This window comes from Gopherus evgoodei, chromosome 15, assembly GCF_007399415.2.
Source record: "Gopherus evgoodei ecotype Sinaloan lineage chromosome 15, rGopEvg1_v1.p, whole genome shotgun sequence".
In the NCBI taxonomy this organism is placed as follows: Eukaryota; Metazoa; Chordata; order Testudines; family Testudinidae; genus Gopherus; species Gopherus evgoodei.
In genome coordinates this window covers 22,951,649-22,969,110 of record NC_044336.1, presented here as the reverse complement: position 1 = coordinate 22,969,110, position 17,462 = coordinate 22,951,649, and the positions used below count along the sequence as shown (strand labels likewise).

Sequence of the window (17,462 nt, the reverse complement as noted above, 5' to 3'; positions counted from 1 at the left end):
ATGCATTTTCATAGTAAAGCACCCTGTCCTGTGGCTGCCTCGCCCATGTAATGCTCACTGATGGCCGTTAAAGGCCATTAATCAGAATAGTGACTGGAGGCAGCACGTGTGAAGTTTCCAAAGTCAGAACAGGCGTTTTCCCCATGAATACATTATGGTATGTAAAACCCTCACAAACATCATGACTATTTCAGCAAATGAAATGTTCAGGGACCACAAACAATGTCAAAACAAAAAAGTACAAAAGAATATTTTAATATTATGTGAACATATGAACATGAAAACAAGGTAAAATATGTTTTAAAATATCTTGAATAATAATAGAAACATGATTTTATCATGTATAAAACTGAATAAAAATGACATTAGGAAGTAATAGCAAAACCAATAGTGGAGGGAATTTAGTTGCGCAATAAGTAAATTGAGCACACACATAAACACACTTAATATAGCAAAATTGTAAATCTGTAATAAGATAATGGTAAAAAATAATTCAAGTAAGATACAACTCAAAAAATACTGGCATGAAGGACAGATGTGCTTTCATGAGCTTAATTACATTTTCTGTGCTAACAAAACAGCCACTGATCTCACAGATTAATTTACAAGATCCAAATCTTCAAACCTGCTGAAAGAGGTCCATTTGTCACTTGAACAATTTCCTCTGCTGCAGCAGTTACCTAAAAATTAAAATGCTCTCCTTAGTTATAGCTTACTATTATTTGTATTAGAAAATGCTCATAGGCATGAATCAGGATCTAGCCCCTTTATGCTACGTATTAAACACATATATATTACAGTCAGTCCCTGCACGGAAAAGCTTATCAGGTATCCCCAAACACTGCACAACATTAACCAAGAAGGGTCTGCTAATGAATCAGTATGAAGATAATACTCCCCCCTACTCCCACCCTCCCAAATAAGGTGTCCTTGTGAAAGATTCTGGCCTGGTCCTCTGTTAATCACAGAACAGCTTCTCCAAACTGGACTGCTAATGTGGTTTAACCTTTGGTATATCCATTGGAATACAATGGTAAAGTTAATTTTCCTACCCTTCTGCTCTATTAAGAATGGCACTAAAGTCATTACACATAAGCCACATTCAAATGTGTTGCTCAACTTTTGGTCAGTATTGACCTGGATCTAAACCTATGACTGGATCTATATACCATTACCAATCTCTTAGCCAGCTAGTACTGTGTGTGAAGACACAGACTGACTGGCTCAGTGGAAACTTTTGGGCCAAAAGCACTGTTGTGTAAATCCATTGCTCTCAATGGAGGTATGTTGGGGATAAATGAATACATTGAATCAATATGTTTATCTGACAATATCTCCTATAATACAAAATCTCAGGGAGAAAATATGAACACACACAGACACACACATACCCTTGTACATATTTTATCATCACTCTCAGATACAAATACACAAAAGGTTAAAAAGTCCTTTCAAGATTCAGATTTTCAGACTAGTTTTTATATCTTACATGGTTTTCATTAAAATATCTGCTGTTTATATGTGCACATCCTGTTCTTTGCAGAAATCCTGATGTGAGATATACAATTATCAATGAACCCTACAAGGACAAAAAACCTCAATGACCTTGCTTGGAAGTTTCTTTTTTCCCAATCATCCATGTGAATCATTTACTCTAAGGGCACAGAGAATCTTTTTATTGTTGTTGCAACACTTGTAGTCATTTATTTTGCATAGTGTACAGCTCTGAAACAAATCTAAAGCTCATGAAGATCCTGTACTTTGAAACTGTGAGCTGTAATATTCAGAATTGCATCATCGTCTTCTATCTTTAAAAGAAAGCAGCATCACCACAGACCTGCAGCTGTGCACTGTGCCACTGTCTCATCATGAACATGGAGGCGAAGCCCAGACTTGTATTGTACCTGAAAGTTCTCTAATCTTGCTCTAATAGTACTGACTAAGCATTGTGGTTAGAAGAGCCAGGTAACTTTTCAAAGACAGCTTGTTTACTGAAAATAAGGTTCTTTTTAAACTGCAACCATATTTAAGCATTTTAATTAAGCTGTAAAACTTCAATAGCTGAGACTCACAGGTGTGAAATGGTACAAATTGATGAGAAGATACTCATTTACCTTCTGGTGTGGTACACGTTCAGTTCTTCTTGTAGGACAGATGCTCTCTTCTGCAGAAAGTTTACCTACAAAATACATCCCATATGAAAGTGGTGTATAAAATTTTAATGAATCGATTGGTACTTGTTTCACAGAGACTGACTTCGCTGTCTAAAGCCCAGTTTACATTGGCTAGTGAAACCTCAATAGCACCTTGGTCGCGAGCTGGATTTAAGCATGATGCTTGACCGAAAGTTGCTAGTGTGGTTTTCCTGCCTGTGTACCCACAGCATTAATCCTGCACCCTATCCACTCAGTCAGCAGCCAAGGCAGCCTCAAAAACTTTTTGGACTCAGAGCTATGCTGGATAATGTAGCATGTGAATAAACATGGGACTGAGAACCTGAGTTCTAATCCCAGCTCTGACGCTAAGTCAGTTCACTTCTCTACCTCAGTTTGCTCATCTGAAATATGGTGAAAACAATATTCTACTTTCTCACATGGTGTGTGAGAGAATTAATGCTTATATTATGTAGCACTACCATGTTAGAACAGCTTACAAAGAGCTCACAGGGGGGTGCAGTGAACAATTGTGGCAATGCATTTTAAACTTTACTAAAGTTTTAGAAAACTTTGCTGAGCAGTGAATATTTGTTCATTTTTAACAGTTTTTGGTCCATCACCCCCCAGGAACAATTAATAATCCTGACAGGTGCAAGGATTCCACTGCCATTCTCTTCTGATGTTTTCAAACTGGAATTTCAACAATTTTCAAAGACGAGGACATCTGTGCTTCAGAAGAGAACCCTGCTTACTGAATGGTTTGTGACTACCATATATTGCTGCAAATGAAGCCGGCAGCTACGTGTTTCTGCATTAACACCCAGTTTTAGGAGTCTGGAGTTACTTTCAGTCCTTTGAAATGCTGCTGATCCAAAAGAAGCCCTGCAGGGGTATATCAGTTTCAATTTTAAAAAACAAAACTCACTGTAAGGTGAAGTATTCTTATATCTGTCCCAATGGAATGCTTCCTACCAGACAAAGTTAACAGTAAACCATACTTTCAAATGGCCTTTTACTATCAACTGGAAATAGATCATCCTGGTAGTTCGTTAACCCTTTATTGGTCTGCAGTGACTTTAATCAGAATAAATATCACTACCACTGGAAATTCCTTTACATGCAATAAATAAATATCTGCAATCGTAACTATTAACTTGTGTCACCTTTAGTATAAAGCTCTCTCTTTTGGAAATTTCATATTTCTGTTAAAGAAAGACATTGCTAAGGGAAATTTCCATGCATAGCAAAAATTATTATAAACTAACCTTTATGCATTATAAACAGAGAATGTAAGTAAATTAAACTAACTACCATTTCCAGGGATAGAGATGGACATGGAGAGTATGTATATCTATATCAGCTTGTAAGTGTTTCTTGGAAATTGATGTGGGTCTATTTAATATCGTATGTACCAAAAACTATAAGCAGTTTTATGATTTTAAGTAACGATCTCATTTCAAACAACATTTTACCAAATAAATCTGAGCCAAAAAAATGTTGACTTCTGCATGAAAAAACTAACTCTTAACATCTCAGATACCAGTTTAACCTTTCATTCCTTTCATCTCAGATACCAGTTTAAACCTCCCCCCAAAACCTTTGGCATTTCATGAACATATGGCATGTCTTGGCATTTCAAATGATTCCATGAATGGCTCCTGAAGGATTCTGCTCCCCAGAGTGGAGTTTGTACATCACATCACCACCATATACAGCATACATTTATAATATCAAAGAAATGTAAGGTGGAAAGGATCTAGTCCACCCCTCACGCTTAGACAGGATCTAATATACCTATCATGATTTAGTTGGGGATTGGTCCTGCTTTGAGCAGAGGGTTGGACTAGATGACCTCCTGAGGTCCCTTCCAACCCTGATATTCTATGATTCTATGACCATCCCAGATAGTTGTCTAACCTGCTCTTAAAACACTCCAAGATTTGGGATCCACAACCTCCCTTTGTACTCTATTCCAGTACTTAGGATGTTCTTCTTAATATCTAACCTACATCTCCCTTGCTTCAGATTAAGCCCACTACTTCTTGTCCTACCTTCAGGGGACATGGAGAACAATTGATCACAGTTTTCTTTATAACAACCCTTAACATATCTGAAGACTTATCTGGTCCCCCCTCAGTCTTCTTTTTTCAGGACTAAATGTGCCCAGTTTTTTAAATCTTTCCTCAAAGGTCAGGTTTTCTAAACCTTTAATTATATTTGTTGCTCTCCTCTGGACTCTCTCCAGTTTGTCCACGGGTTTCGTAAAGTGCGGCACCCAAAAATTGGATACTACTCCAGCTGAGGCCTCACCAGTGCCTAGTAGAGTGGAACAATTACCTCCCATGTCTTACATACAACATTCCTATGAATACAGCCCAGAATATTAGCCTTATTTGCAACTGCATTACATCAGTGACTCATATTCAGTTTGTCATTCACTATAATCTCCAAGTCCTTTTCAGCAGTACTATTTTCTACCCAGTTCTTGTGCATTTTCCTTCCTAAATGTAGTACTTTGCACTTGTTTTTATTGAATGTCATTTTGTTTAATTTGTTAAGTTAATTTTGAAATCTAATCCTGTTCTCCAAAGTGCTAGCAACCTCTCCCATCTTGGTGTCATCCACAAATTTCATATGTATATTCTCCACTCCATTAACCAAATCATTAATGAAAATATTGAATTCTACCGGACCCAGGATTGACTCCTGCAGGACTGCACTAGATACACCTTCCTCTTTAGACAGTGAGCCATGGTTAATTACTCTGATTATGGTCTTTCAACCAGTTCTGCACACTCCTTATAGTAATTTCATCTAGATCACATTTCTCTTATTTGCTTATGAGAATATCATGCGGGGCTGTGTGACTAAAAAGCCTGACTAAAGTCAAGATATATCACACCTACTGCTTCCTAACTACCCACTAGGCCAGTAGCCCTACCAAAGAGGTAAGGTGTTTTTTTTAAACATGATCAGTCATTGGTTTAAGAAAGTGACATTTAACAATTTGTCTTCATCTTTACTATTCTTACTTCTAGTGCTGCCACTCAGATTAATTTACAGTTTCATAGATTTAAGACAAGAAGGAACCATCTAGTTTTATCTAACACAACACAGATCATAGGATTTTCTGAGTTAATTCCCGCTTAAAATCCAAACCAAAATGTTGTGTGTACCAAATCAAATGTCTTCAACAATATATTATATCAACACTATTAACTTTATCAACCAAAATTGGAATTAATACAATGGGCTTTTGAGGCAGTACCTGAAAAAGCAAAGGGCTGCTTTATTATGCAGGCTGCAAAGGAAACAAAGGCCTGGGCTACACTAGTTGGGGGGTTCGAACTAAGATACACAACTTCTGCTACGCGAATAGTGTAGCTGAAGTTGAAGTATCTTAGTTCGACTTACCTGGCCATCCTCACGGTGGCTAGTTGACTCCCGCGGCTCCCCCGTCGACTCCACTTACTCCTCCTGCTGAGGTGGAGTATGGGTGTTGATTAGAGGACCGATTTATTGCGTCCAGACGAGACGTGATAAATTGATCCTCGATACATAGAACATTACCCGCCCATCGGGCGGGTAGTATAGACGTACCCAAAGATTCCACCAGTGCATTCTTCTTCTGAAGAAACACTGATAATAGACAGTTGCTAACCGTACTCTGTCTTCAGCAGCATATTCTTGAGGGAAAAAAGGTAATAGCTGCAACATCACTGCTGACTTTATTTTCTACTTTCAGCAGGCATTTGAGGTAAATGGCTTGGATCAAGAGAGATGACTCTTTGCCTAGCAAGATGAAGGAGTTGGGGAGATGGGGATCCTAGAAGAAAGGTGATGGTGTGATGAACGCTGGACTCTTGCCAGTTTATCACTGACATCAATCCAATATTGCCAAATGTAATGCATTCATAGTTTCCTTTATAAAAGAGATGAGTGTTATTTAAACCCTAGAATTGGAGACAACTGAGTGCTGATATCTTACCTGAGATTTTAAAGATGCAATGGTGTCTTCGAGTTCCTTTCTCAAAGACACTGGCATCAGACCTTTAAGTTTGGTTTCATATTCTTGTCGTATGTATGTCACCTGAAATTGAATAAAGAGATTTAAATGACTCATAACCAATTTAGGGGGCAGGAGAGAATCTTCACAGTCAGCTTCTTCTTAGAGCAGTTTCCCCCAATCTGGAGGCCAGAACAAGACTAATTTGGGGATGGGGGGCAAGGTAGGATCAGTATGGAGGAAGAACGCTGTAGGAACACAGATCCACCCACCACCATCGCACACAGACACTGCAAGCATGCGGCCACCTTTGCAGATAAAGTGGTAGGCAGCTCCTTTATGTCACCCACCTTCCCTCTCCGTTCCTGCCGTGCCCTTTATGCAACCAGCTGTAGTTCTCATTACTCAGCTCAGCCTTGTATGGCATCAGTTACCATCCCCAGGGCCATGCAGAATTCTGGTGAGTGGGAGAACAGGGAGCAGGTTCTGCTGTACTGGTGGATGGCTGGAGGGGGCGGGGGCACGGAGAGGATAAAGTGTCCCCCCAAAACATATAAAAGAGCAAAAGAGAATAAAGAAGAGAACAAGTAGACAGAAAAGAAAACAAGAAGGAAAAAGCTAGAAAAGGAGTGTGGAGAAAATGGGCAGGAAAAGGAGATCTAGTAGGAGTTCTGTTAAGACATGGTGTGAGAGGACAAAGGAAGGGCCATGCGGCTATATCCGTACATGGGAAGCTTTAATGAAAGCAAGGCTGGGGACTGGGCAGATGGCCTGATGCAGCAGCCACTGAAGTCAATGGGAGCCTTCATGTTGACTTCAGTGGGCGTTAGCTCAGGTCCACAGGCATTGCTTGTGTCTCACTCCTAATATACGAGACAAAATAATTCTGTAACCAGAATTTTTTTCAAAACACTTTGAAATTAAGAACTTTTGTAAGGAGGAACATTTTGTGTCTATGGATATAACTATATTTTATTTACAGCTTGGTGTTTCTTGGACTTCATTCCAGGACTATTAATGCCCTCCAGCTAAATGATGCAGTCAGAATAGTTTAATGACTTGTCAATTCCCATCTAGATATTTTGAGGATCTTGTCTTACTTATTATTACACAGAAAATTTGCAAGACATTCCTTGCCCTCTTCACAGCTCATTTTTCAGTCACTGCAGCAGAGTAAAAATTGTTGATCTACTATTTTTCTAACTAAGCTCTAAAAGTATTAACTTGAGTAGGACCAAAACCTGTCTCTTGAAATGATTATTCTCTTTTAAAGTAATTTCTAAACACATTATCTGACACTACAGCAATATCCATATGCTTCTGCTTTCTGCGTGACCTTTCCCTTTTGGCTGCAATGAATTCAAGACCCTGCTGGAGATTCAAATGCTCAAAGAGATTTCTAAAATGTTTGGACTTGGAATGACTCTGTGAGCACCTTCAAGAGACCAGTGTGTGATCCTTTTATACATGATTATGGGTATATATTAAGGAAATATTACCACTCTAGCAGCTCATCCGTGTATATGCTTAAAAATATCACTAGAAAATTATGTCTCTATTCTAACTATATAGAGAATCATGAATTGATTTTTGTCTACCTAAATGATCACCAGTCATTGAGGGATGGATTCAATACCCATTGAAGTCAATGGAAGGACTCCTTATTGGCTTCGGTGGGCATTATATCAGGCCCTTTAAATATGGAAAGGGTGTATAAGTCCCAAAATGAAATAGCTGCAAGAGTGAAAAAAAATATTTTTAAACTTTCAGAAAGAAGTTATGATAAATAAAGGCTGAAGTAAAGGAGTTCTGTGCTATTTCGTTTGGGGTTTCTGACATAGATATGCATTACTACCATGGCATCTTTGGAACCTACCAGCAGTGCCCATATCTGTATGTCCTATGCACTTCAGGGCTAATTTATACACATTAAGGAAACAGTATAACCAGCTGCAGTCATCATTTTCTAATTATTTTTATACTTAATTTCCCCCTCCTTTTAATCAGTATTTTAAACAATCCTCCAACTAAAACTGACTGGGAAAGGGCATTTCTAGAGGCTTGGTTGTAAGCAAAGCATGCAGGAGACCCATGAGACTCATGTCTCTCATTGCCTAGGCTGTGCTGCCCTGGTGCATTGTTTACATAATACTCTTGAGTCTCAGGAGAGTTTGGGTGATGATTTTTTTTATCCAATAGTTCCAGAGCATTCATACTTAAAGGCCATGCAACTGGATGGAGGGTTAAAGCAAGATGTCTTTGCAGATGTCTACAGTAAGGAGAAAAGTTTCAACTGAATATAAATAATTTATATTCAGCTGAATATAAATAATCATAGAATCACAGAACAATAGAACTGGAAGGGACCTCAAGAGGTCATCCAGCCCAGTTCCCTGCACTCGTGGCAGGACTAAGTATTACCTAGACCATCCCTGACAGGTGTTTGTCCAACCTACTCTTAAAAATTTCCAATGACGGGGATTCCACAATCTCCCTAGACAATTTATTTGAGTGTTTAACCACCCTGACAGTTAGGAAGTTTTTCCTAATGTCTAACTGGAACTGCCATTGCTGCAATTTAAGCCCATTGCTTCCTGTCCTATCCTCAGAGATTAAGAAAAACATTTTTTCTTCCTCTTCCTTGTACCAACCTTTTACATACTTTAAAATGTTATGTCCCTTCTCAGTCTTCTCTTTTCCAAACTAAACAAACCCAATTTTTTCAATCTTCCCTCACAGGTCATGTTTTCTAGACCTTTAATCATTTTTGTCGCTCTTCTCTGGACTCTCTCTAATTTGTCCACATCCTTCCTGAAATGTGGCACCCAGAACTGGACACAACACTCCAGTTGAGGCCTAATCAGTGTGGAGTACAGCAGAAGAATTACTTCTCATGTCTTGCTTACAACATTTCTGCTAATATATCCCAGAAGGATGTTCACTTTTTTTGCAACAGTGTTTCACTGTTGACTCACAGAATCTTGTTTGAAGTGTGTGTGTGTGTGAGTGTGTGACAGTGTGTGACAGTGTGAGTGTGAGTGTTAGAGAGAGAGAGAGATATCAAGATTTGTATTCTTTTAAAAATAAAATAACTTAGATACATTTATGCTATTATTTGTGTGAGTGCTTTAAACATTATGAGATATATGTACTTTGCCAGGATAAACATCCTTTGAGCCAAGAGCTCATTGAGGGTGGAGTTCTGGATGCAGCAGAACATGCATATTTGTCTTCATTTACCATGTGTTATACATGTTCTTGGTGAGAGAGGAGAAGAAACAGACAGCTAGAACTGCTAAATTTTTTTTTTGGGGAAGTTAAGAAAAAATAAAAACTATATTTCACCAATCAGGCAGATTGTGCTGGAGAGCTTTTCTGAGCTCATATCTAAAGATAATACAATAACAGTGAAATTCACATTCACATTACAAGCATGCACAAAGCTTATAAAATTGGGGATGCAAGGTCCAGGGAAAAGAATTCCATGGCCCCCACTCTGCAAACAGGCAGTGGGATGCCAGTCCACTCCTTCTGTCACCATCATTTCAGTCTATGGGAATAGTGGCTGCAGAACCTCTAATTCCTGGTCACTAGATCCATGCAAGTTTGGCTACTCAGTTCTATTGCCAGTAGCCCTTTTCCACCCTTGCATATTCAGAGACACCCTTCCATTGTGTGCAGGCCCCATTGCAGTGTCCTGTTCCTATCTGCATTGCCATACCATACATATATCATGTTGTGAATGGTCTTGCACTAGGCCCACCGTGGGGTGAATTTCACCATTCTGATTGCTGGCAGCGCTTAAGGCTAAAACCAGCATCGCCCCTGCAGCCACACCAGCCATTCAGTCAATGGGAGTTTTAGATGCGTAAAGAAGGGTGGCTCAGACCCCTTAATATGTATTCTTCTTGTGCAATTTCTGGAAGTCAAGTAAGTTTTATTCCAAATACGTGTAATGAAAACTTCAGGTAAGACATGGCTTTGTGAGTGCACTAATTATGGTCAAATTCTGCGACAGGCCTCTTCCAACCTGGTTATTTTTTACCAGTATAATCTTCAAGTGCAACCTAACTGCATGTTTTCACAAAACTGTTGTACACTTTTCACACTGTAATCCAGCAAAGGCTGAAGAGAGATGTTCCCTTTTGAGGAAGATAATTCTTGGAAAGTCACAAAGAAATAAGTACCATGCTTTAGAATCCAGATACACATTACTAAGTTGGCTGGAAGGAAATTCTTGAGTACTATTTTAAAAAAAGAGATAGAGAGACAGACAAAGCAAGAAATAATCCCTGGTAGCTGAAGGATTGCTTGGGGCTGATTCTTAGAATGATTTCTTTCTGGACTTCAGTGAGAAGGTGCATGCACCATTTTGCAGTGAAAACTGATATGCAAAATACTAGACCGTAATATCACGGTGAAGAGGATCTCCCTATAAATTCAGTGCCAAGATAGTTTGTTGAAAGTATATTACTTTCAACTATATTCATTAATAATTGCACAATGAGATGAAAATAAGATCCCAGATGTTTCCTGTCACACTGTGCTAAACAACATGCTAATAGTTGTTGGCTGAAGTTACTAACAAGATTTACTGACCCAAGAGATTTAAATAGATCATGGTGAAAGTCTAAATTACTTCTTTATAACTAACACACAACATATAGCTGGGTATGGTATGCTAATTTTGATGGGGAGGGAGTCTATATTTTTAAGATTTATTTTAGACCAAGGAAAACTAAAACTGAAGAGTGTTTTTGTTTGGTTTGGTTTTTTGTCCCTAAAGACTTATCTGTTCTTTCATTGATGTGAGTTGCCTACCTAGGACCCACCAAAGCTATGTCTCCTCTATATCCTTAAGAGATGTTTAAAATTGCAGTTCTTCATCCCTCAGGAGGGCTTTAGTCTGTTGGATGGGATAGCTCTGTTTTATTTGGTGTTGTGTTAGGTTTTCTTCAGCCGTGAGAAAGCCTTTTTTCTTGTTCATTTCGATGAGCTGATTTAATCCAGCAACCTCCAGGAAAGGTTTTATAGGTTTTAATACAAGTTGTCACACTGATTTTTTGTTTACTCAAGTATGTGGATGGCATATACAGTTTGAAATTCTACATTATTAATCATCTTTGATGTCAACAGAAGCAATTAAAAGCTGTATTTGCCACAGATAGATAAAGTAACCTTTGGCTGGCCACACAAGTTAGGAAAAACATAAGAGCTGAACCATCCCCACACATTCCAACATGAAATATAAGAAATGCTGAACTGCATGGCATAAAATGATGTATTGTCATAATGAGTCAAGACAAGTCTCACAGGAGATAGACATTTCGTTTGGGTGTGTATGTGAATTATCCAAAACTAAGCCCTTCATCCTTCCAAACCCAGCAACTCTTCTTCTACCCCATGGGACTGCCTGCCTCCAACAGGCGACATTTAGCTCTTCAGTATATAAGTATTATTATTACAATGCAGCCCCAATTTGCAAAATCCTGGATATGTGAAACTCACGATAGGAGGTTGGAGTTACTACCCTCACTGTGAAATGCATGCTGACATGTGGTTCTTACAGATTTAAAGACATACAACAATTTCATTTGACTATACTATTCTTAAGTTTTCATTAGTAATAAGCATTAAAAATTGCATAAATTCAATTCAACTGAAAATCATAGAGCAATATCAGCCACTCATGTTCTTTCGTCAAATATGCACCATGTTGTTCTATGATAGCAAAATAAATTCAGCTACAGAACCCACCTTGCTCTCACAATTTCAATAAAGCATAAGGTGGTGGCATAGTCAACCTTTGTGTTTTTCTCTCTTTAGCTAGTAAGCCATCTGAGTGTCCAAAACATCTTTTGCCTTGCTGTTTTACTAACCCTTAAGGGACACAGTTATGCTGTGCTGCTCAATGCACAATCTAAGCTTTCTGCTCTAAATCAGTTTCTTTCAACTTGCATCCAAGAGACCTTATTACTTTAGCGGCTTGTATTTCAATATCTTTCTGTTCTTACCCCAGATCCCCCACCTGGAAAATCCTCCGTCTGTAGTTAAGCACTAAAGGTCTATATAATTCATAACTGCAAAGGAAGAGAAGCTAGGCAAAACTTTAAAAAACAGCGGGCTGCATATGACAAGAACAGCATTCTTGAGATTACATGAGCTGGATAGGAATAAAAGCTTTCATTGTCAACACCACAGAATAACAAAGAATGCTGTGGTTAACAAACTCCCTCCTCTGCCTTCCCCCTCCAGTAGGGGGCCTCCACTGTCTCTGTTGGAATGTTCATGATCCCCAATTCCTTAACCCCTCATCCAAAGGACTCTCACTGGTGGAGGACTGTTCCCACTCAGCTCACATCCATGTTGCTCCGCAAACTGGCTAGAGAAGTCACTGTTAGGTGTCACGTGTTACGTGTCTGAAGACAATGGAGAAGCCAACCCTGGTGGAGTGAACAGACAGCAAGACTCATCTGAAAGCTGAAAGTTGGATACATATCAAGGCAGGTGGAGAAGTCAATGCCTTGAGGACTGGCAGTGGCATCACACTCCCAACCAGCACCAAAACAAAAGACGGTACTGAAACCAGGGCTGGTACTGATTCTGTAGATGTGGTCCATGCCACAGTCATAGTTGGCACCAAAGACGTTAATTGTGCTGATGGGCATCTTGGTACCCACAAGGAGGCTGACCTTGAGTGCCCACTCTGACTCTTAGGCAGTGCCGAAGATGGTGCAGACAATTGAGGCAAGTCTGCAATTACTCCAAGTGGCTCAGAGGACAGAGCAGAAGAAGGTCTGACACGCTGAATGCTCCTGAATAACTGATGAGTCAGGAACAGAGAGGAAAAGCCTGTCCAATGCTGCCTGGTATGCCAATGGCATGGAACCATTCGCGAACAATGTCATCAGTATCAGACTCAATGGGCGTCACACAGATGGTACTGGAGTCGACACTACAATGTCCTGCTGATGCCACCTTAGTACTAGAGAGTGGGTAGATGGCCCAGCTTCATCCCACATGCCAGAATACTCATAGTGTCAGTCTGCTCTCCTCTTGAAAGAGGAGAATGAATCTCTGAGCTCTGAAGCGGCTGCAGTCAGTTTTTTGAGACCTTCTTTTTTAAAAGATCCAAGGAAGAACAACAATTTATCTTCCTCCTTGGAGAGGTATCAAAGCCTGGCACAGGAACATTGGCCTGTTTTGGTTCCAAAGTTGCCTGAGAGGGCCAACTGATCCATAGAGATCCCCGGTGCCAAACTGGGCCTCATGGTCTGCTCTGTAAGGTTCTGCTTGAAGTGTAAGTCTCTCACCACCTGAACATATGCAGATTTTGAACCTTTCTTCAGTGCTCCCTTTTGTCAGGCACAATAAACACCACAACTGGGAATCACTACTGAGGACAGCAACCCATGCAATGGAAAATGTTCAAACTGTGGTGGTGGCATCATACCAGGATACCTATTGATCATAACTGACTTCTACTAACTAAAACTAAGGGTACTACTATACTATCTAACTATTAACTATAGACAACAAAGGTCCAGAAAGACTGAAATAGTGAAGCACAAGGTAAAATACCACACACAATGCTACAATCTAGTCACGGGCAGTGAGAAGGAACCAAGGAGGGTTGGAGAGTGCTGCCCTTAAATAGCTAGGGGAGGGGCTAAGGAGCCAAAGTGTGCGAGTGCTGACCCACCTGCCACAGGTACTGCTAAGCTTTGGTGCACTGGGCACGTGCACATCTGAGTGGAATGCACGTCTGCAACCACTTGAAGAACCAACGTTTCAGAATGCTGCATAATAGCATTGTCCGTGAACAAATATATTAATTTGGCATGGCAACTGAATGCAGTAAATATCCAGCAGTCATAAAATTAAGCAAGTCAGAATAATAAACATTAAACATGAAAAATTCAATAAATGCTATTGAGTCACAGCTCTCAATTATCACTCCTGTTTTCATTTTGTACTTTGGAATAAAATGAAGCAGCTTTGTTTTATTAAACAGATTTCACTCCAAATACCTCCAACACAACCCTAACTCATCTAATTTCCCTCTGCCTTTATTTTAATCAATCAGAGAAAATGGAAATTAAAGGCTTGGAAATCTGTACTGGCACTCACCCTGACTCCCCTCAATAATATTCATGAATTGTACATAATTGATTTTCTGTCTGAACAGCATCCCTCTCCTTTAAGGCTCTTTTTGTGACATGACTGATGCTTTTACCCTTGAGGATGATTGCTATGGTTTAAACATCTTCAGTGTTGTATAGTAGCAGCTGTACTACAGTGCTCATGTAATCGTGAGCATAAGGTGAATTTTATAATTTTTTCTTCCTCCTTCATGGGGTACGAACTTCACCCAATGTCCTTCCCACTCCAAAATTTAAAATCTTTGGCAGTCCTTTCAAAATGAAAAAGTAAACAGGGGAGCAACATTCTGAAATGGTTTCTGAGGTAGGGTTCCCATGGAGAACTTCTCAGAGGTCTGTCTACTATAAGCTTTTTGTATATTTTGCGTGTGGTGGTTGCTTTAAATTTTTTTTTTTAAAGAAGTCCAGATATTCAAGCCAGAATGTGACTGGGATATCTATCACAGATGTTAAAATAGGCCCCAGTTCAGCAAAACACTTAAGCACATGCTTAAGTCCACCCATATTTAGCAAAGCATTGAAGCATGTGCTTAACTTGAAGCATATGCTTAATTCCCATTCAAGTCAATGGGATTTGAGCATGTGCTTACATCCTCTGCTGAACTGAAGTCATATAAACAATATAGGGACAGCTGCAATAATGACTCAGATTTTAAAACTTCTATAAAGGTGGCAGCTTGATATGAAGCCGTACAATTCAAGAAACAGAACAGTTCTCCAGTAAAGTGAAGGATGTAGATCTTCCCATTAGAGAGCTTGAATACGTAGGACAATGTTGAAACTATGCATTTATCAAAGACAATTAAATGCTGCAACCAGGAGCGGTGCCAGGGCTTTTGGCGCCCTAGGGGCAGGGCCGGCTTGCCGACCCCGGCGGACCTCCCACCGGCGTTCCTCCGGAGGGTCCGCTGGTCCTGCGGCTTTGGTGGACCTGCCGCAGGCGTGCCTGCGGATGCTCCACCAGAACCGCGGGACCAGCAGGCCCTCCCCAGGCACGCCTGCGAGAGGTCCACCAGAGCAGCCTGCCGCCCTCCCAAATCCTGGCACCCTAGGCAATTGCCTAGGTCGCCTAAATGGAAGCGCCGGCCCTGGCTGCAACACAGAACAGACAATATGGAAAACTAATCTAAAATCAGAAGTCTACATATTACTGGGAAGCAAGAAACCTTACTGCCCTGTTTTAGGAAATGGCTCTAGTTATTTCCTGCATTGGGATGCCTCCAGGATTTCCCAGGAACTTCTCTGGGGTTGTTTTAATGGTCCAGACACTCCTATAAGGAAACCTCATCTCTCCAATATTCTGAGTCAAATTCTACTGACCTCTCATTAGTTGCCTGCCAGGAATAAAATTTTAAAATGTCTCAAGTGGTTGGGAAGCTTATATTTGGAATAAATGTTCAATATTTCAACATCACAAAAGGTTAGGCATGAGGTGCCCCAATGTTCCACACGAGAACTAGTGTTACTTAATGGAAAATGGGGTGAACAACAAAATTTACAGATGATGCAAAATGCGTCTGACGAAGTGGGTATTCACCCACGAAAGCTTATGCTCCAATACATCTGTTAGTCTTAAAGGTGCCACAGGACTCTCTGTTGCAAAATGTAGGTTAGTCAAGATTTAAAGAAGACTGAAAAACTTTCAAGGGATTTAATAAAAGTGGAAGAATGAGCAACATGTTAGCAGGTGAGACTCAATATTGAGAAATGCAAGGTAATGTACACCAGAAAGAATAAACTGAAACATTCAGCCACATTGTTGAGTTCTAAATTAAATGTAACCATTTAGGAAAAAGACAAAGACAGTGCATGACAACTTCTGTTCAGTATGCAGTGGTGGTCAAATACGCAAACAAAATGTTATGCTGCACAAAGACTAGGCCAGAAAACAAGATGGAAAATATTATAGTATTTTATACAAATCAATAGATTACCCTCAACTGGGATATTGCATTCAGTTCTAGTTGCATTCAGTTCTAGTTGTCTCTGCAACCTTAATCATCTTTTTATAGCTTTTTTGTGTGGAATGTGTGTGTAAATATTGTATCTGTCTTGACCAATTTAATAAGGAACAGGTTAATTCTTTGTTAGGAACAAAGGGTAAGCTTAGTAAATTCATCAATCACTTCTGGAGACTGCAGAGCTATAAGGATGCCCCTACAGAAATAAGACAAACATTGAGCACTAAAATGCCACCCAACAAGCCATAACAAGAACCAGCTTTTTGTTTTTAATTAAAAGCACAACAAAATATTTTTTTCATGTCTCATTCACTTATTTGTTGTTGTTATAGAATCAAAACACAGAATTTTTCCTTTTAATGAAAAGCAGAAGCAGTTTAACCCCACCCCCTTCCTCCTATTATTTTTTTAAAGGAGACATGTAAAAGCCCAGAAAACTGTCCTTTGTAATGATGCCAAGCAAATTTCAATCCTTTATGCAATGCGGTATCGAGGCAGCAATATTTGATAAGTGTAGGAAGAAAGTTCCAAGTAAGTGCCTTGAATATCTCAACCGCCTGATCCGAGGCTGTCTACCATTATTGCCCCTTCTCTGAACATGTCTATGGGTAGTCTGGCCAAGGAATAACAATGACAAATATATCAGAGATCCATTTTACCATTGAGTTTCTGGAGAGAGAGACTAAATTAAAAAATTAAAAGGAAAGACTCAAAAAACCTTGTGAGATGAGCAAGCTTGAACTCATTCAACAAAGCCACAATTGTTGATTAACTCACTGTGGCTAAGAATCAGCATCTTCCAATGCTAATATATTAACAAATTGCAGAAGCAGCTCTGGACTTGACGGTGAAAAAATCAATGGGAATTTGGCTTCTACCTCAGGTCTGAAAATGGGACTTTAAATCCTATGACATTTCAGACATTTCTGAACATTACCCAATGCTTAGAAGAACAAGTACAATTTTGGGGAATTCTTTTATAGGAACGATATAAGAGAATTAGAAAAGGAATGGAAATTTAGTGGACATTACTGAGGTGTAAAGAAGAAGATAAATATTGAAGGTGAATGCCATAAAAACTGCTAGAAAGGTATAATGAAACTAAGGAAGGAATGGGTATTAAGGAAGTTCCTAAAAAACTTTTTATTCAAGAGGATATGTGTGGAATGAACTAACA

At 39.5% G+C, this 17,462-nt stretch overlaps 1 protein-coding gene across 2 annotated transcripts in view; it reads right to left on the bottom strand.

Moving 5' to 3' along the window:
* Positions 1-321: 321 nt before the first annotated feature.
* The window catches only part of CEP112 (centrosomal protein 112), a 278,377-nt gene continuing 261,236 nt past the window's right edge, over positions 322-17,462 (bottom strand). The window contains exons 26-28 of one of the 2 annotated variants that reach the window (XM_030534468.1): positions 6,145-6,246; positions 2,115-2,179; positions 322-680 (exon numbers count right to left, since the gene is read on the bottom strand). In XM_030534468.1, coding sequence (XP_030390328.1) covers positions 677-680; positions 2,115-2,179; positions 6,145-6,246 — 171 coding nt within the window. In that variant the 3' untranslated portion in view covers positions 322-676. Of the gene's footprint in view, positions 681-2,110; positions 2,180-6,144; positions 6,247-17,462 lie in introns of those variants that run through there. The other variant, XM_030534469.1, reaches the window with a different exon arrangement.